The following is a 21,566-nucleotide window of genomic DNA, read 5'->3' on the forward strand; positions in this document are numbered from 1 at the left end:
ACATTAAAAAAAATAGGTGAGTGCCCATTAACAGATGAATGGATAAAGAGGCTGTGGTATATATATACAGTGAAATAATACTCAGCCATAAAAAGACCAAAATCTTGCCATATGTGACAATAGGGATGGATCTTGATAAGGGCATTATGCTAAGTGAAACAAGTCAGACAAACAAACACAAAATACTGTCCCATTTCACTCATATGTGTAATTTAAAACACAACCAAAGGAAAAAAAAAACAAAGTAAGTGAACAGTCCAAACCACATAAAAACACACATGGATATACAGAGAACAGAGTAGCGGTTACCAAAAGGAAAGAGGTGGAGGGGAAGATGAAATGGATTAAGGGGATCTACTGTATAGAGGATGCTCTGATGCTGGGAGGGATTGGGGGCAGGAGGAGAAGGGGACAACAGAGGATGAGATGGCTGGATGGCATCACTGACTCGATGGACGTGAGTCTGAGTGAACTCCAGGAGTTGGTGATGGACAGGGAGGCCTGGCTTGCTGTGATTCATGGGGTCGCAAAGAGTCGGACACAACTGAGCGACTGAACTGAACTTAACTGAACTGTATAGTGGCAGACCGGAAATACATTTTTGGTGATGAGCATATTGTTGGTTCTGCTGCTGCTGCTGCTGCTAAATCGCTTCAGTCGTGTCCGACTCTGTGCAACCCCATAGACGGCAGCCCACCAGCTCCGCCGTCCCTGGGATTCTCCAGGCAAGAACACTGGAGTGGGTTGCCATTTCCTTCTCCAATGCATGAAAGTGAAAAGTGAAAGTGAAGTCACTCAGTCGTGTCCGACTCTTAGCGACCCCATGGACTGCAGCCCACCAGGCTCCTCCGCCCATGGGATTTTCCAGGCAAGAGTACTGGACGGGGTGCCATTGTACACATGAAACTTACATAATGTTATAAACCAGTGTCACCCCAATACAAAAGAAATGTAAAAATATGTGAAAATGAATAAATGAATGAGTAAATGAAAATATAAAGTATATGTTTGGATGAGAAAACTTGTTAATTTATTACAATAAACTAACTAGAATTACAGACTAGAAGTTTATTAAGTTATTGAAGGAAATGTGTGCCAATAAAACCACATGCCAGACTTGCAAACATTTATAATTTTTTGGCCTTTATATTTCTGAATGTGTAAGACTGCACCAGGAGGAAATAGGTTTTGAAATTTGTGCATAGCTCAAGAGAGCATAATCCATAATCTCTATGGCTCGTTTTAACTGTGGTCATGGAGGTGCATGAGGAAAATGGAACCTTCCTGAAGGCAAAGCTAGGGGTCAGAGGACAATGGGTAGGGAGCTCCTCTCAGCTGTTTAAACCACCTGGAAACTTCTAGACAGCTATTTTAAGAACATATTCCATTACAAGGACAGGGAAATATGGTATTTCCTGAGCAGTAAAATTTGATCATTTGTATGGTTTAGTGAGGGCGTCCCTGGTGGCTCAGTGGTAAAGAATCTGTCTGCAAAGCAGGACACATGGGTTTAATCCCTGGATCAGAAGATCCCTTGGAGAAGGAAACGGCAGCCCACTCCAGTATTCTTGCCTGGAGAATCCCATGGACAGAGGAGTCTGGTGGGCTACAGTCCATGGGGTTGCAAAGCGCTGGACACAACTTAGCAACTAAACAACAAATGGTTTAGTGACTGTGGTGTATTTCCCATCCTTTCTTTTCCAAAGACAGTTTTCACTGTAGTCATCTTGTATGTACTCCACTACTGTAGAATGAGCAGGCTATGAGTAGGAAAGACAGATAATTTGGTTTATAAATTATCAGACAACAGAGATCTAAGTATGGATATGATGGGAAGACTGATCTATCATCAAGGATCTTCACATTTGAGCCAGATACAAAAGAGGAACAGACCTCAGCATTAGAACTGAGAAATGCTGTGCTTAGATGCTCAGTCATGTCCGACTCTTTGGGATCCCATGGACGGTAGCCTGCCAGGCTCCTCTGTTCATGGGGATTCTCCAGGCAAGAATACTGGAGTGGGTTGCCATGTCCTTCTCCAGGAGATCTTCACAATGCAGGGATCAAACCCAGGTCTCCCGCATTGCTGGCGGATTCTTTACCATCTGAGCCACCAGGGAAGACCAGAACTGAAAAAGGGGAAATGAAAAAGATCCACAGCTGCACATCCTTTTGCGATTTCAGAGCATAAAGGACAAAAGGAAGATTGTAAACACTTCCAGAGAGAAAAGATATGTCATCAACAAAGAGTCATGCAATCACTATTATCAGATACGAGGGATCAATCAACACTGGAATGCAGTAGGGCCTTCAAATGTCTGAGGGAAAACAGTTTTTACCTAGAATTCTGTACCAAATAAAGACATTTTCAGATATTCAAGGACAAAAAAAAAAAAAAAACAGGTGTCAGATAATCTACACTTTGGTGAGGGTGGGTCTGTGAGTGAAAGTTAGAAATTTGCATGATCAAAGAGGTAGACACTTGCAGATTGCTACCTTTCTCCTCAATATCCATTTTGTTTCCATATTAATTGAAATTTTACCTTTCCTATGGCTACCCAGCTAAAGGCAGCATTTCTTCACTTCCTCAGAACCTAGTCTGTCCACATGATGATCTAGCCAATGGTTAGTAGCAGAAACAACATGGGCAACTACTTTTCTTTCCTTCCTGGTGGATTCAACAGACATAGAATAGCACCAGCAACCTAGCAGGTGATACGTACTGTACTGGGATCTTTCTTATACATTTCCTCTTTTACTCTGAAACAAAAGTATCATTATCTTATTTTACACATGAACAATTGAATAAACACAGCAAGTCCAGGACAGAGTCAGCCCTGCAAATGCTGCATTTACCTAAACTGACATACTGGAGAGAGTAACTGCAGTTCTAAAGGCTATCTGTTTACAGTACCAAACAGTCTCTTTTTTTTTGGCTGCCCCATGTGGCTTACAGGATCTTAGTTCTCTGACCAGAGATCGAACATGGGGCCACAGCAGTGAAAACACTAACTACTGGACCAGCAGGGAAGTCCCCAAATATTCTTTTAAAACATTTTAAAATCTAAGAAATGGGAGTGCAAAATTCATTCACTCATTCCTTTACTCAATGAGTATTCACTGAAACCCTGAATAATTATCATACGAAATGTAAAGATAACACATTTTGGTGTCCTTCTGCTAGAAATGATAATCTTCTCTTAATTGGCCCATGGAAATGTGGTCCTAGGCAAAATCCATGTAGGAAGACTGAAGTACAGTACACTTACTCTATGGACTTTTATGGTTTATCTTACAAACATCTTGGCAACAAATGTCAAAGCAATGTAACTATTTCATTTTATTCCTCAAATTTCCAGTAAACCTTTTTTTCACCCACTGTATTTTATTAGATCCGGAAAATTGAAACACAACAAGTAGCTTTCTAACTCTCTTATTCTTCATTGCTATATTATCATGAGACCCCTGTAAAAACTTACAGACTCAAGTATAAATCTTTCAAAGCAGTATTTTCGCTGTATTCCCCATGTATTGTTTATTTCCCAAGGACTGACATTTTATTTTACTAGACCTTTGCAGTTTATCTGAACAAGGGTCTAGACCCATTGTCCTGTCAGCTCTCACACACACAGCACAAAAACACTCGTACACACTGTGGGGAACCCCTCAAGATGCCTCGTTTGACAACATACACCTATTTACGTACATCTATATACACATATTGATTTCACTCCTATTCCGTCCATTTTCAGTTTCATGTATTTGATTTTGCCTTCACCTCTCTGCAAAGTGGCTAGTCATTCTGCACTGACATAGACACACATCAATTGCCAAAGAAGACTTCCATATCCTATTACCCATTTGAATGTTTTTTTTTTTTAAAAGATCTACCTTCATCTTCATCCTCCAGTTGGGCTTTGGCCTCTCTTGAATACATGGCTCTTCGGAGTGTTTTCCTCTCTAAAGTTGTTTGGTCAGCTTCCATATCCTACAGGAAACACGGTGCTGTCATGCAAGGAGCTCACAGCCACAGGCAAGTTCTACTTACAGTCAATGACCCACATGTAGCAAATACCAACCGTTAGTTACCTTTCTGGGTCTGGAGATCTCTGCTCAAGATGGATGGACAACTGCAGACATACGGACAACTCCTATCATAGGAGAAGGTGTGAAGTACCACTTGAGGCTCGTGGGAAACGTATCAGAGCTCAGAGGCATTAGGGCAGTAAGAAGCCAGGAAAAGTAGTAACGATGTGATAGAGCTGACCCCAGGGGTAGGCGGACACCTCTTCTAGCCTTAAGCCTGGTCCCATCATTGCTCCTTGTTTTGTTTTTATATCATCTTCATATACTCTTATAATTTTTCTGTGGACAAAACATGGTCCACTGGAGAAGGGAATGGCAAACCACGTCAGTATTCTTGCCTCGAGAACTCCATGAATAGTATGAAAAGGCAAAAAGATAGGACAATGAAAGATGAACTCCCCAGGTCGGTAGGTGCCCAATATGCTACTGGAGATCAGTGGAGAAATAACTCCAGAAAGAATGAAGAGATGGAGCCAAAGAAACAACAATACCCAGTTATGGATGTGACTGGTGATGGAAGTAAAGTCTGATACTTTAAAGAGCAATAGTGCATAGGAATCTGGAATGTTAGGTCCATGAATCAAGGCAAATTGGAAGTGGTCAAACAGTTGGAAATAGCAAGAGTGAATGTCAACATTTTAGGAATCAGTGAAGTAAATGGGACTGGAATGGGTGAATTTAACTCAGATGACCATTATATCTACTACTGTGGGCAGAAATCCCTTAGAAGAAATGGATAGCTATCATAGTCAACAAAAGATTCTGAAATGCAGTACTTGGATGCAATCTCAAAATGGCAGAATGATCTATTCATTTCCAAGGCAAACCATTCAATATCACGGTAATCCAAGTCTATACCCCGACCAGTAATGCTGAAGAAGCTGAAGTTGAATGCTTCTATGAAGACCTACAAGACCTTATAGAACTAACACCCAAAAAAGATGTCCTTTTCATTATAGGGGACTGGAATGCAAAAGCAGGAAGTCAAGAAACACCTGGAGTAACAGGCAAATTTGGCCTTGGAGTACAGATGAAGCAGGGCAAAGGCTAACAGAGTTTTGCCAAGAGAACGTACTGGTCATAGCAAACATCCTCTTCCAACAACACAAGAGAAGACTCTACACATGGTTATCACCAGATGGTCAATATTGAAATCAGATTGATTATATTCTTTGCAGCCAAAGATGGAGAAGCTCTACATAGTCAGCAAAAACAAGACCTGGAGCTGACTGTGGCTCAGATCATGAACTCCTTATTTTCAAATTCAGACTTAAATTGAAGAAAGTAGGGAAAACCACTAGACCATTCAGGTATGACCTAAATCAAATCCCTTATGATTATACAGTGGAAGTGAGAAACAGATTCAAGGGACTAGATCTGACAGACAGAGTGCCTGATGAACTATGGATGGAGGTTCGTGACATTGTACAGGAGACAGGGATCAAGATCATCCTCAAGAAAAAAAAAATGCAAAAAGGCAAAATGGTTGTCTGAGGAGGACTTATAAATAGCTTAGAAAAGAAGAGAAGCTAAAGGCAAAGGAGAAAAGGAAAGATATACCCATCTGAATGCAAAGTTCCAAAGAATAGCAAGGTGAGATAAGAAAGCCTTCCTCAGTGATCAGTGCAAAGAAATAGAGGAAGACAATAGAATAGGAAAGACTAGAGATCTCTTCAAGAAAATTAGAGGTACCAAGAAAATATTTCATGCAAAGATGGGCACAATAAAGGACAGAAATTGTATGGACCTAACAGAAGCAGCCGGAAAAGGCAATGGTACCCCATTCCAGTACTCTTGCCTGGAAAATCCCATGGACCGAGGAGCCTGGTAGGCTGCAGTCCATGGGGTTGCAAGGGGTCGGACACGACTGGGCGACTTCACTTTCGCTTTCCACTTTCATGCACTGGAGAAAGAAATGGCAACCCACTCCAGTGTTCTTGCCTGGAGAATTCCAGGGACGAGGGAGCCTGGTGCGCTGCCGTCTATGGGGTCACACAGAGTTGGACATGACTGAAGCAACTTAGCAGCAGCAGCAGCAGCAGCAACAGAAGCAGATATTAAGAAGAACTGGCAAGAATACACAGAAGAAGTATACAAAAAAGATCTTCACGACCCAGATAATCATGATGGTGTGATCACTCAACCAGAGCCAGACATCCTGGAATGTGAAGTCAAGTGGGCCTTAGAAAGCATCACTATGAACAAAGCTAGTGGAGGTGATGGAATTCCAGTTGAGCTATTTCAAATCCTAAAAGATGATGTTGTGAAAGTGCTGCACTCAATATGCCAGCAAATTTGGAAAACTCAGCAGTGGCCACAGGACTGGAAAAGGTCAGTTTTCATTCCTGTCTCAAAGGCAAGGCCAAAGAATGCTCAAACTACCGCACAATTGCACTCATCTCACATGCTAGTAAAGTAATGCTCAAAATTCTCCAAGCCAGACTTCAACAGGACATGAACTGTGAAGTTCCAGATGTTCAAGCTGGATTTAGAAAAGGCAGAGGAACCAGAGGTCAAATTGCCAACATCTGCTGGATCATGGAAAAATCAAGAAAGTTCCAGAAAAACATCTACTTTTGGTTTATTGACTATGTCAAAGCCTTTGACTGTGTAGATCACAACAAACTGTGAAATTCTGAAAGAGATGGGAATACCAGACCAACCACCTGACCTGTCTCCTGAGAAATTTGTATGCAGGTCAGGAAGCAACAGTTAGAACTGGACATGGAACAACAGACTGGTTCCAAATAGGAAAAGGAATACATCAAGGCTGTATATTGTCACCCTGCTTATTTAGCTTATATGCAGAGTACATCATGAGAAACGCTGGGCTGGATGAAGCACAAGCTGGAATCAAGATTGCTGGGCGAGATATCTATAACCTCAGAAATGCAGATGACACCATCCGTACGGCAGAAATTGAAAAGGAGCTAAAGAGCCTCTTGATGAAAGTGAAAGAGAAGGGTGAAAAAGCTGGCTTAAAACTCAACATTCAGAAAACTAAGATCATGGCATCTGGTCCCATCACTTCATGGCAAATAGATGGGGAAGCGATGGAAACAGTGACAGACTTTATTTTTTGGGCTCCAAAATCCCTGCAGATGATGACTGCAGCCATGAAACTCAAAGACATTTGCTCCTTAGAAGAAAAGTTATGACCAATTAGGCAGCATATTCAAAAGCAGAGACCTTCCTTTGCCAACAAAGGTCCATTTAGTCAAAGCTATGATTTTTCCAGTAGTTATGTATGTCTGTGAGAGTTGGACTGTAAAGAAAGCTGAGTGCCAAAAAATTGATTCTTTTGAACTGTGGTGTTGGAGAAGACTCTTGAGAGCCCCCTGGACTGCAAGGAGATCCAACCAGTCAATCTTAAAGGAAATCAGTCCTGAATATCCATTGGAGGGACTGATGCTGAAGCTGAAACTCCAATTCTTTGGCCACCTGATGCGAAGAACTGACTCATTTGAAAAGATCCTGATGCTGGGGAAGATTTAAGGCGGGAGGAGGAGGGGATGACAGAGGATGAGTTGGTTGGATGGCATCAGTGACTCAGTGGACATGAGTTCGGGCGGACTCTGGGAGTTGGTGATGGACAGGGAGGCCTGGTATGCTGCAGTGCATGGGGTCTAAAAGAGTTAGACACAATTGAACAGCTGAACTGAACTGAACTGTCTGAATTTTTCTAACGATTCATCAATGTTAACACACATCTTCTTTTAAAACTGGAAGGTAGTTCTGGATTGGTTAAAGCAATATTGGTCATACACTATTATGAATTATCAAATGAAGATGAATTTCTGACTGAGGATCTCACTCAGGGGATTCAAGAAAGAGACTTCAATAGAAACAAAAGGAAGGCAGGCCATTTTGAAGTAAATGGGAAACGAGAGAAGGGAAGATGTCAAATACAAACTGCAAAATTTTAAGGGTTGCTCCAGACTCATCCTGTGCTAAGAAACGGAAAAACGTTTTGTTTTCTCCAGTTCTCTGCTTCCAACACTCCTCCGTCTTGGCTTTGGAACTGGACTAGTAGCATCAGTTCAGTTACAGTGTGGGTTAAATCAGCTTCCGCAGGACAGTCTGGGAAACTACCCGTATCTCTGCTTCTGTGGGGAAATGCATTCTGAGTTCCAAATAACTGACCCACTGACTTCTGGAATTGACAGTAAATTAAGGGCTTCCTGTACATGCTACTATATATATATATATATATATATATAATGTTTGTTACAGGGATAAACCAATAATTCTTTGATGATCAGTCTCTAGATAATGGTCCTGTTTTGTTTTTGTTTGGCCTCATACAATGTGTGATTTAGGAGACTTGCTCTTCTAGAAAGCTCTGTTGCTTCCAAGTTCCTGCTTTACAAAAAAAGTAAAAGCAAAAGTGTCTCTTGAATAGCATTTTTGAGAGATAATTTCACATTAGCTTTTAGTTGTGCCTAATGATATGAAAAGCAATATTTGTACACTGTAAAGTATTTTTTGAGAGTAAAAAAAATTAAAAAAGAACTGATCTTTTGTGGATAATGTATTGAAATGAAATAAACCTGTACATGGGAAAACAGAAGATTTGGTTCTTTTTCAAATAGCCAATCTGTGTGAGCAAACGAGTTATCGTCTTGGGGACTTTAATCTTAGTCATTTTCGTTATGAGTAAAATGCTCATACTAAGCTCTGAGATAAAATATTTTAAGTTGTTTTGATATATGGATTAAGTAAATACAAATTTAGTTTCACTTATCTAATACATAAGGCTTCCCAGGTGGCTCAGTGGTAAGGAAGCTGCCTGTCAAGCAGGAAATGTGGGTTTGATCCCTGGGTGGAAAAGATCCTCTGGAGAAGGAAATGGCAACTCACTCCAGTGTTCTTGCCTGGAGAATTCCATGGACAGAGGAGCCTGGCGGGCTACAGTCCGTGGGGTCGCAAAAGAATCAGACACAACTAAGCGACTAAATGACAACAACAATCAAATACATATTTACTGAATGCCTGAGAAGAGCTGAATCAAAGTGAGGGTTGAAGGCTGAGGAAAGAAACATCCAAAAACGCTACTTTATTTTGCTTAATAATATTATGAAGATAATGGGTGATGTCATGCAAGGCAGAATTTTTAACAACATTTAAATCAGCTAAAAGTATTATCAACTTCTCAAAGCTGTCATTACTATTCTCTTTAGCATACTTTCCTATTATTCCTGAACCTTTAAACTGACTGATCTGTCTAAAGACCAAAGATGGGATGTTTTTTGAATCCTTTAGTTTCACCTCCTTCTCCACTTGCTTGATCTGCTCTGGTGCTAAGCCAGCTTTTCTCAACCTTGACACTATTGACATTTTGGGTCAGAAAATCCTTTGTTGTGGGGGCTGTTCTGTACATTGTAGAATGTTTAACAGCATGCCCTTTCCTCTACCCACTAGATGCCAGTAGCCCTTGCTCCCCTGTTGTGGGTAGCCATTCCCTTCAAGGGATCTTCCAGACCCAGGGATCAAACCCTAGTCTCCCACACTGCAGGCAGATTCTTTACTGTCTGAGCCACCAGGGAAGCCCTATAACCCTGTGATGTGTCTTTAATTATAGAACTATGGTATCTTGAGTGATCACTTCATTTCTAAACACAATGTAACAGACTTTCTTCCTGGCTTGCAGTATTACTTCAAAATCAAGCCACAAGCACCCCCCTTTCTCTCTTGCGGTTTTTCCAGATTTTCTTTTCAAAGTGAACCATAAATGGTCCACTCCTTAAGCTTACATCATATTCTTTTGTCCCTGGCACCTAGACCACTGAAAAAAAATGTCATTTGGAGTCATCCCAGTAAGTTTATTATCAAGCATCTCATGCATAATTTCTAAGTGAGCTCTTGCCAATTGTACACTGTAATGTTTTGATGAATATCCTCCTTTCAAAGGTTCTATGATTTGTCCTACTCTACTAAGACGTTGACATGCGGCTTTTCTTTCTTATTTTGAGACGTTTGTAATTGGCTTTTGATATCTTTGGCAAGCTCACAGAAGACAGAGCAATCTGATGGTTTGTCTGACTTTTTATCTTTCTTCTGCTATTGAAACAAGATTATTTTTTTCCCTTTAAGAAATAATACATTTTAACTTCTTGACATTTTCAGAAATTTGCTGATATAAACATTTTCATTTTATAATGCTCATTCCTGACCAGGACTATTGAATTCTGGACCCTTTCTAGTCCCATAACTCAAGAGAAAACATTTTAAAAATTTACTAATTCAATTTCCAATTTACCTCTCAGCCATGATGATGGATTTTCTTTCATCACAATCAATTGGTTTTCAACTCTGTTATCATTTCATTCAATATTATACTTACATCATATAAATACATTACACTGGTATGAACCTGGTTTTAAATCCAATTGGTACAAAATATTATATATACTGTACAAGTTTAGGCAAGTTACTTAGATCTCTGAGCCTCAATTTTCCCATCTGTAAGAGTGAGATCATATTTTCTTTGCTTATTTCTCCTATTTTTTGCTTATTTTGTGAGAATTAAAAGAGACATGTAAAAAGGTTTTGTGGACTTTAAAACATGTAAAACGGTTTTGTGGACTTTAAAAACTATCTAAATATAAAGTTTTACTGTTATTTCTTTCTGATTACCTTCCTTCACCTCCCCCAACTCTATCCCAGGCATACTTAGCACTATACCCACAGCTAACCACTCTTCTTTCTTTCAAAATCATCTAAGATTTTGCTTTGCCCACAACCCTTCATTTGTAAGTGATGAATGAAAAACTCATATTGAAGGTGAGTAAAATAGGACATACATAAGGGAAAATAAGATAAAATGAGGAAAGAGCATGCTTGAGCAAGTTTAAAACGCATATATGATTGTTTTAAACACACATATAATTATAATATGTCTCCAATTCAAATAAAAATCCTCTAAAGGGCTAATAATAAAAGATATCATTAGAATTTTCTTAGTTTCAAAGTAGTTTATCAATTAATGGAATATAAATATACAATTATTTCATATTTCACATGAGATTATTATATAATCAAAAATTAAATGTAATACTTCTTCAGAAGTATTTTTAGTAATTTTGCACTGTATTTCTGACTCTTCTTAACTGAACTCTGAACTCTGCTAAATCTGAGCAATTACCTTTTCCAGTTCTTGATCCTGCCGATTCATTAGTGTTTTCCAATGTTCATAAAGCTCTACATCTTTGGTCTGAATATCCTTCAAAGTCCCTTCTCTTAGAACACTTCCATCTTTCATGGCTATGATCTAAGGAAAGCATATATTAGAATTACGACAAAAATCCATAATTGGCCAATTGAATTATATTTATCTCAGGAAGCATTTATATAGCTGTAATATAAAAATTCTTTTCAACTCTTACCCAGTCAGCATGTGTTAGATATTGTAATTTGTGAGTCACAAGAACAAGTGTCCTCTTGTCATCTTGGAGAAATTTCAAAATTCCTTCCTGCATTAGGTGATCACTCAAGTGAATGTCCAAGGCAGAAAATGGATCATCCTACAATAAGTAAAATGGAGACATAATGAACAATTTTCATATTTTCTTTGTAATGAAATTCCTCCAGAAAACAGAAATACAAATAACTAAAGGCAAATTATCCCACAAAATTCAATTTATAATAAACAGACTCTTAATAGCTTTAAATGACAAAAAGTTACTAAATTAAAAATGAGGATTTTATTTTCTCTTTCACCTTAAAAATAATGTTAAAAGTAAATAACAATATTTGGAGTGGTTTGAATTCTTATATATAGAATCTCCAAGTTCAAAAGCCAACATAACCTGACAACCTATAACAATAAACCAAAACAAAGAATATGATAGTGTTAAAGTTGACATCGATTCACTTTAGACATGAATAAAAACAGGCACAGACTCTGGACCAAGATGACAACATAGGAGGCTCCTGAATTTCCCTCCTGCCACGGACACACTGAATATACAGCTGCACATGGAGCAATTCCCTTTGGAAGAGATCCAGAAACTGAGTGATTTCTACATTTTAAGTGACAGAAAAATACATCAAAACAGGTAGGAAAGGTTAAGACACATTCTCATCATAAACCCCACCTCTGGAAAATTCACAAATACGTGGAGATAAAACAAGATGCTCCTGAACAACCAATGGAGACACTGAAAGAGGAAATCAAATAATATCTTGAAACAAATGAAAATGAGACACACTGCATCAAAACTTATGGGATGCAGCAAAACCAGTTCTAAGAGAATTTTATAGCAATGAATTCCTACATTAAGAAAAAAGAAAGACCCCAGAACACCAAGAAACTTGACACCTAAAAGACATGGATAAATTCCCAGAAAAAAAAAATCTACAAAAATTGAATCATGAAAAAATAGAAAATCTGAATAGATCAACTACTGGTAAGGGGATTGAATTAGTAATCAAAAACACCCCAACAAACAAAAGCCCAGAACCAGATGGTTTCATTGGTGAATTCAATCAAACATTTAAACTGGAATTTAAACCCATCCTTCTCAAACTTTTTCAAAAAATAGAAGAGGAAAGTATACTTCCAAACATTTTACAAAGCTAGTAATTCCCTGATATTAAAACCAATGATTCCCTGATACCAAAGACACCATACATACACAAAAAGAAAATTACAAACAAGTGTTTCTGATGAACACAGATGCAAACATCCTTGACGAAATATTAACAAGCCATATTCAACAGTCATTAAAAGATTCATACACCATGAATAAGTTGGATTTATTCCAGTGATGCAAGGATAGTTCAACATCTGCAAATCAATCAATATGATACACCACAATAATAAAATAAAGGATAAAAATCATATGATCAACTCAATAGAAGCACAAAATACATTTGCCAAATTCAACATTCAATCATGATAAAAACTTTGAATAGAATGGGTATAAAGAAAACATACCTCAACATAATAAAGATCATAGACAAGCCCACAGCTAATACCACACTCAATGGTGAAAAGTTGAAAGCTTTCCCCTTAGGATCAGGAATAAGACAAGGATACCCAGTCTTACCACTTTTATTCAACACAGTACTGAAAGTTCAATACTATGGGGCTTACCAGGTGGCTTAGTGATAAAGAATCTGCCTGGCAGTGCAGGAGATGTGGGTTTGATTCCTGGGTCAGGAAGATCCCCTGGAGGAAGAAATGGCAACCCACTCCAGTATTCTTGCCCAGGAAATCCCGTGGACAAAAGAGCCCAGTGGGCTACAGTCCACAGGGTCCAAAGAATTGGACATCACTGAGTGACTGGATCACAACAAACTGTGGAAAATTCGTAAAGAGATGGGACTATCAGACCACCTTACCTGCCTCCTGAGAAATCTGTATGCAGGTCAAGAAACAACAGTTAGAACTGAACATGGAACAACAGACTGGTTTCTAATAGGGAAAGGAGTATGTCAAGTTTGTATACTGTCACTATGCTTATTTAACTTATGTGCAGAGTATATCGTGTGAAATGCCAGGCTGGATGAAGCACAAACTGGAATCAAGATTGCTGGGAGAAATGTCAATAGCCTCAGAAATGCAGATGATGCCACCCTTATGGCAGAAAGTGAAGAAGAACTAAATAGCCTCTTAATGAAAGTGAAAGAGGAGAGTGAAAAAGTTGGCTTAAAACTCAACATTCAGAAAACTAAGATCATAGCATCTGGTCCCATCGCTTCATGGCAAATAGATGGGGAAACAATGGAAACAGTGACAGACTTTATTTTTTGGGCTTCAAAATCACTGCAGATGATGACTGCAGTCATGAAATTAAAAGACACTTGCTCCTTGGAAGAAGCGCTATGACCAACCTAGACAGCATATTAAAAAGAGACATTACTTTGCCAACAAAGGTCCATCTGTCAAAGCTATGGTTTTTCCAGTAGTCATATATGAATGTGAGAGTCAGACATCCATAAAGAAAGCTGAGCACCGAAGAATTGATGTTTTTGAACTGTGGTGTTGGAGAAGACTCTTGAGAGTCCCTTGGACTGCAAGGAGATCCAACCAGTCAATCCTAAAAGAAATCAGTCCTGAATGCTCATTGGAAGGACTAATGTTGAAGCTGAAACTCCAATACTTTGGCCACCTGATGTGAAGAACTGACTCATTTGAAAAGACCCTGATGCTGGGAAAGATCAAAGGCAGAAGAAGGGGATGACAGAGGATGAAATGGTTGGATGACATCACGGACTCGATGGACATGAGTTTGAGCAAACTTTGGGAGCTGGTGATGCACAGGGAAGCCTGGCGTGCTGCAGTGCATGGGGTCGCAAAGAGTCGGACACAACTAAGAGACTGAACTGAACTGAAATGAACCGAGTGACTGGGCACACATACCCTGGAAGTACTATGTCAGATCAATTAGTCAAGAAAATGAAATGGCATCCAAATAGGAAAGGAAGAAGTTAAACTGTCTCTATGTACAGATACAATGTGGAAAGAGTAGTCTCTTCAATAATGATATTGGGGAAAGTAGACAGCAGTGTGCAAAAAAAAAAACACACCTGGGCCACTATTTTACATCATACACGAAAATGAACTCAAGTGGATTAAAGACACGAACCTAAGATCTGAAAACATAAAACTCTTAGAAGAAAACATAGTGGATAAGCTCTTTGATGTTGGTCTTGGCAATGTTTTTAAAATTTTAATACCAAAAACAAAGACAACAAAAGCAAAAATAAATAAACAGAACTATGTCAAACTAAAACATCTCAGTCCATTAATGAAAATCATCAACAAAATGAAAGGGCAACTTATGGAATGCGATGAAATGTTTGCAAATCATGTATCTTATAAGTAGTTAATGCCCCCCAAATATAAAAACCTCATACAAATCAATAACAAAATATCCAAACAATCCAATTAAAAAATGGTCAAAGGATCTGAATAGATATTTTTTCCAAAAAAGTGAAAAAATGGCCAAAAGGTATACATAAATAGTACTCAACATCGTTAATTATCATTAATATTAATATTATTATTTATCTGGGAAATACAAATCAAAACCACAATGAGATATCACTTCATACCTGTTAGATTGGCTATTATCAAAAAGACAAGAAATAACTAATGTTGGTGAGAATATGGAGAAAAAGGAATTTTTGCATTGTAGTTGGAAATATAAATTGTTGCAGCCACCATGGAAAAAAGTATGGAGGTGTAAAGGCTAATTTGATAAAGTTTAATTAGAGTTTACAGCAAAATCTAAAACCTTTCAACTAATTGTTTGTACGGTCTTTATAGATAGATCTTTTAAAGATAGATGTAAGATCTTTATAAATAACAATGATGTCTCTTTCTCCTTTGTTTCCTTTGTACCCAGCACAGAAGATGGTTCTGACACTCATGAAACACGGATGGATGGATAGGAAGGAACGGAGGGAAGGAGGGAGGGAGACAAAAAGAGAGCAAAAGACCACACAGTAACTTGAGAGTAATAATTAAAAGAAGAAAAAAAAGAAACAGCTGATCACAAAAACAGAAAAAAAGGAAAAGTACTCAAAAGATACGAAGTTCTAGCTCATACTCTGTCACTTACCAGCCATTAGCTCTCAGGTAAGGCATTCCACCTTTCTATGTGTAAGTTTCCTCTCTTCCCATGAGGAAACCACCTACCCTAGCAGCACCGTCATAAGAATCAAATGAGATAATACTGCGATTCAAAGTGCTTTGTGAATTTTTAAACAATCGAAGGGTAAAATATTTTTATCTAAGAGAGATTGTTCAAACACATGAATTTGAGTAAACTCTGGAAGTTGGTGATAGACAGGGAGGCCTGGCGTGCTGCAGTCCATGGGGTTGCAAAGAGTCGGACACGACTGAGCGACTGAACTGAATTGACTGATCAACAGTATTCTGTTGCTGCTAAAACATTATTCAATTTTAGGCTGCTATGAAGAAAGTATAATATTTAGATCATAAGCTCCATTAGTTTTAAGACTGAGTTGATCAGAGTGCATCTAGTACATGTTTTTTCAAAGGGACCCTAACAAACACTACTATACCCAGAATTAAGAGAAGTTATAAAGATAACATAACTGTTGAAGAATTAAAAATATTAAGCTTTCTCAGCCTACAGAAAAGTAAATTATGGCAAGTTATGACAATAATATTAAAATATTGAGTTATGGCCATATAAAAGAAATATATTTGCTGTTGCAGAAGCAGAATGGAAGCCAATTAATGGAAAATATACAGAAGCAGATTTTAATCACATAATAACTTTCCAATAATAAGAGCTATCTGAGGCAGGCAGAATAATAGTCCCCAAAGATGCCCATGTTCTAATTACCAGAACCTGTGACAATGAAATCTGAATGGCAGATGTGCCTTTGCAGATACAGGCATATCTCATTTTATTGCAATTCATTTTATTGTGCTTCACAGACATTGCATTTTTTTTTTTCAAATTGAAGGTTTGTGGCAACCCCGTGTCCAGCAAGTCTATTGCTCCATTTCTCCAACATTTGCTCACTTCATGTCTCTGTGTCACAGTTTGGTTGTTGATGCTGTTCAGTCGCTGAGTTGTGTTCAACTCTTTGCAAACCCACAGACTGCAGCATGCCAGACTTCCCTGTCCTTCACTATCTCCCAGAGTTTGCTCAAACTCATGTCCATTGAGTCAATGATGCCATCCAGCCGTCTCACCCTCTGTCGTCCCCTTCTCCTCCTGACTTCAATCTTTCCCAGCATCAGGGTCTTTTCCAATGAGTCAGTTCTTCGCATCAGGTTGCCAAAGTATTGGAGTTTCAGCTTCAGCATCCAGTCCTTCCAATGCATATTCAGAGTTGATTTTCTTCAGGATGGACTGATTTGATCTTCTTGCAGTCCAAGGGACTCTCAAGAGTCTTCTCCAACACTACAGTTCAAAAGTATCACTTCTTCAGCACTCAGCCTTATTTATAGTCCAACTCTCACATCCATACATGACTACTGGAAAAACCATATCTTTGAATAGACAGACCTTTGTTGGCAAAGTAATGTCTCTGCTTTTTAATATGATTTCTAGGTTTATCATAGCTTTTTTTTTCCCCCAAGGAGCAAGTGTCTTTTAATTTCATGGATGCAGTCACCATTCACAGTGATTTTTGGAGCCCAAGAAAATAAAATCTGAAGTGATGAAAAATGAAGTGATGGGACTGGATGCCATGATCTTAGTCTTTTTAATGTTGAGTTTTAACAGGTTACTGCTAGATCCTGCTCTGTCTTTTATAGTGTTGTTTTCTGGAAATTTTGGGGGCAGGAATTCTTAGAGACATTAACCTAAAGTGCATTTCCAGTACTATGCCCAAATTCTACTTTCATACCCTGTAATGGATCCAGAATTTTGGAGTGGGAAACTCTAAAATGAAGCCACTTTCTGAAGATGTTCGTTAGATGGAGTGAAAAGTTTAAAGGTCTGAGAACCAGATATACACATGGTTAACACATGCACAGAAGGAGAAGGTGGGGGAAGGATGGATTTACATAGCCTGCTGGTCTCTAGGCACTGTCTAGTTGTACACTAAGTGATTTTTGCTACAATCTGCTGGAGGAATAAAACTAGAGCAAATTCATAATCAATATAATCATCCATTTTTATTTGTATATCCATAGGTTATCAACCCAGGATATACTACAGAATCATCTACAGAGCTTTTTTTAAGATACAGATTCTAGACTCTGTCTTTATAGATTATGATTTAGTAGATCTAGGCTGGTATCAAGATTTCTAAGAATAATTTCAGGAAACTTTACAGATAAACCTTAATCACAGCCTGAGTTGCATCCTTACTAATCCTTATGCCCACCAAAAGTATATTTTCCAGCCCCTCTTTCTACCAGCAAATATAAATGAGAAGACTTATAATCCTGTCCAGTTCATTCAGCACCATCCACACCCTTTCATCAATGATCCTCATGGTTTAAGAACTCATAGAAGCAATCATTTGGGAACCTCAGTCCCTCGGGGTCCTTCACTCACGTCTTACATGTTGATTTGATTTGTACTTTGAGGATTTGTTTTGCCTTAATTCTCTGTGATTTCACAAGTTAAATCTTTCCTTGAGTTACTTATCTCCTTAAAGACTCATTTGTCCAGAGAGAAAGATGAAGTAGAAAGAAAGGGAAGACCATACATTCTTACCAAGAAGACAATGTTGGTATTTTGATAGAGAGCTCGGGCCACACAGATTCTTTGCCTCTGACCTCCACTCAGGTTGATGCCCTAGGGAAGAAATACCCAGTAACATCCACCATTTACAGTAGTAAATAATCTGCTGGTTAAAAAAAAATTCCCTAAAAATACAAACTTCTCTTTAAAAACCTTAAATTAATTTTAATTTATTTATTAAATAAATTTAATAAATTTATGTAGTTTATTAATTAAACAGTGATAACATCAGGAAGATAAAAACGCAAGCTTTCTAGTGGTCAACACTTGAATTATATTAAGATCATCTTTGACTGATAACATTAATCTTCTTTTCACTCTGATAGTTGGCTCTGCTGTACAAAAATATTAATAACGAAAAACCAAAATGAGTGCTGAAGACTGGAAGTAATCTCGAAATTGTTTCTGGTTTCATGAATTGTGTCTGTAGTATGCTTAATACATGTCTCTTAAATTCAATATTATAAGTTGTGTTCAAGTGAGCTTCCCTGGTGGCTCAGAGGTTAAAGCGTCTGCCTGCAATGCAGGAGACCTGGGTTCGATCCCTGGGTCGGGAAGATCACCCTGGAGAAGGAAATGGCAACTCACTCCAGTATTCTTGCCTGGAGAATCCCATGGACAGAGGAGCCTAGTGGGCCACAGTCCACGGGGTCGCAAAGAGTCGGACATGACTGAGTGACTTCACTTTCTTTCAAGTGAGCTATATAGCAGTATGCTTTTATAATCAAGTGTTAATTATACAAATGTGAAAAACTACTATTTACTGAGCACTTAGTATGTGATGAAACTCCAGTACTTTGGCCACCTCATGTGTAGAGTTGACTCATTGGAAAAGACTCTGATGCCAGGAGGGATTGGGGGCCAGAGGAGAAGGGGACGACAGAGGATGAGATGGCTGGGTGGCATCACTGACTCGATGGACGTGAGTCTGAGTGAACTCCGGGAGTTGGTGAGGGACAGGGAGGCCTGGCATGCTGCAATTCATGGGGTCGCAAAGAGTCGGACATGACTGAGCGACTGAACTGAACTGAACTAGTATGTGATGAACTTCCCTGGTGGCTCAGATGGTAAAGAATCTGCCTGCAATGTAGGAGACCTGGGTTCAATCCTGGGTCGGGAAGATCCCCTGGAGAAGGCAATGGCTAGCCACTCCAGTACTCTTGCCTGGAGAATTCCTTGCACAAATGAGCTACAGTCCATGGAGTTGCAGAGTCAGACATGACTGAGCAACCAACACTTTAGTAAAATGTGTCAGGCTGCTGTATATGGCTTTCCATTCCTTACTTCTCTTATCATAGCAATATCAATGTATTGCTCTCCACATGGAAACTAAGGCTTAGAGAAGTTCAGGTCATGTTCTTAAACACTATACCATGCTGCAATAAAAAATAGCAATGAATAACACAAATGACAGAGTCAGACCAATCTCAACCGTCCCAGTGACTCTGACCAGGCAAGTTCTTTAACCTTTCTCTCCCCTGGTTTTCTCAGCTGCAATTCGCAGATAACAGACAACTATGTAACAGATATGTTGTAAAAGCAAATAATGCATATAAAGTCTTTTGCTTAGTATTTGACCCTATAAGAGTCAAACACTTTAGCCAACATTGTTATAAAGACTATATACAGGTATAAATATTTTTCGGCTAGTTGGAACAGTATGACGTCAATGTAAAACCTGTTTATACAAAGCAAAAGGAACACTTTAACAAGAATAAATGGATGTTGACAAGAGTGGGAAAAGTTGTCGGAAGCAATCTTGGTTTCCAAACCAATTTAAAGTAAACTCCAAGTTAAGTAAAAATGCATTTGATCAAAAGCAGGGACTGATTCTTTTCCCTTGAGAACTCCCGAGTGGCTAGCAAAATGTGAAGTTCATGTTAGTTACTCAACACATCCTTAAAAGAGTGGCATCGAGAATTCCTATGCTTCTGTTTCTAGAACTTGTCACTAGGAAAACATAATTCCGGTGCTCTCAGATTTTTTAAATTTTCCATTAAAGGTTAAAGATAACTGGAAGACTTTTCTGGATTTGTGTTCATTGTGTAATTACACTACACATAGCTCACCCTCTCTCCAATTTCAGTTTGGTCTCCAAATGGTAGTAAGTCGATATCTGGTTGAAGAGAACAGGCGTCTGTGACTGCTTTGTACCTGTGGAAGAGGTGGTTTTAAGTTTTTACATCATGATTAATATACTGCCCATAAACCAAGTCCCAGGTTCAATGTCTCGGAAGCTGAAATAAAACACTTATTGAAGAATTTAGTATATTCTAGCCTCTACATTAGGCTTGTAGATACAAAGACAAATAGATATTGGTTCCCACTCTTGTAAAACTATTGTATAGCACAGGGAACTATATTCAATTTCTTGTAATAACCTATAATGGAAAATAATCTGAAAAAGAATAGATATACATACAACCAAATCACTTTGCTGTACACTTGAAACTAACATGACATTGTTAATTAATTATACTTCAATGAAAAATGGTTAAAAATTAAAAAACAGCTATTAAATGTGGCAGAAAATTGACACATAAACATACGATACAAATGTACCTTGTTAGGTACTGTAGATGGGTAGTTACAAAGTGCTCCTAGAATATGCAGGAAGGAATGACTAAGAAATCAGTGACATCTTTGCAGAGGAGGTGATTTGTGAGGTGTCTGCAGAAAGATGAACTGTAATTTTCCAGGAATGACAATGAGGGGAGAGAGAAAGGAACTGTATGACAGTGGACAAGTTCATGGTATGCGTGAAGGATAAGAGGAGCCTCACTGGGGCTAGAGCATGGGTTATGGGGCGGGGGGAAGTGGGGACAGGGGAGAGGAATCTGTGTCCACACTCATGATGCTGAAGAGAGAAGAAAACAGAAATCGATAAGGACTGACATAAAGTTGACCTAAGGCTGGATCCGGAAACTGGGGTTGACTGGAAATTCAAGGAAGCATGGAGACTGGGAATTCTGGGGAAAATATCAATGGTTTCATTTTCTCAATCACCTGGTCTTAAAATATTTGAGTGATTTTGTTTTTAAATTGGGGTATAGGTGCTGTACAATGTTGTGTTAATTTCTACCGTACTACAAAGTGAACCAGCTATGTGTACGTGTGTATCTTCTCCCTCTTTGTCCTGCATCCCATTCCACCTCCATCCCACCCATCTAGGTCATCACAGAGCACCAGGCTGAGCTTCCTGAGCTACACAGCAGCTTCCCATTAGCTATCTGTTTTAGACATGGTAGTGTATATATGTCAGTGCTACTCTTTCAATTCATCCCCCAGCTCCCCGCC

The 21,566-nt window shown here is 38.8% G+C and overlaps 1 protein-coding gene across 7 annotated transcripts in view; it reads right to left on the reverse strand.

Moving 5' to 3' along the window:
- The window catches only part of ABCC9 (ATP binding cassette subfamily C member 9), a 154,356-nt gene that overhangs the window by 56,621 nt on the left and 76,169 nt on the right, over positions 1-21,566 (reverse strand). For all 7 annotated transcript variants that reach the window (XM_006067642.4, XM_006067643.4, XM_025283380.3 and 4 more), the window contains 5 exons: positions 20,339-20,423; positions 18,243-18,323; positions 11,472-11,609; positions 11,231-11,356; positions 3,892-3,988 (listed from right to left, as the gene is read on the reverse strand). In XM_006067642.4, coding sequence (XP_006067704.1) covers positions 3,892-3,988; positions 11,231-11,356; positions 11,472-11,609; positions 18,243-18,323; positions 20,339-20,423 — 527 coding nt within the window. The remainder of the gene's footprint in view (positions 1-3,891; positions 3,989-11,230; positions 11,357-11,471; positions 11,610-18,242; positions 18,324-20,338; positions 20,424-21,566) is intronic.

The sequence above is a fragment of the Bubalus bubalis genome, chromosome 4 (genome assembly GCF_019923935.1).
Source record: "Bubalus bubalis isolate 160015118507 breed Murrah chromosome 4, NDDB_SH_1, whole genome shotgun sequence".
In the NCBI taxonomy this organism is placed as follows: Eukaryota; Metazoa; Chordata; class Mammalia; order Artiodactyla; family Bovidae; genus Bubalus; species Bubalus bubalis.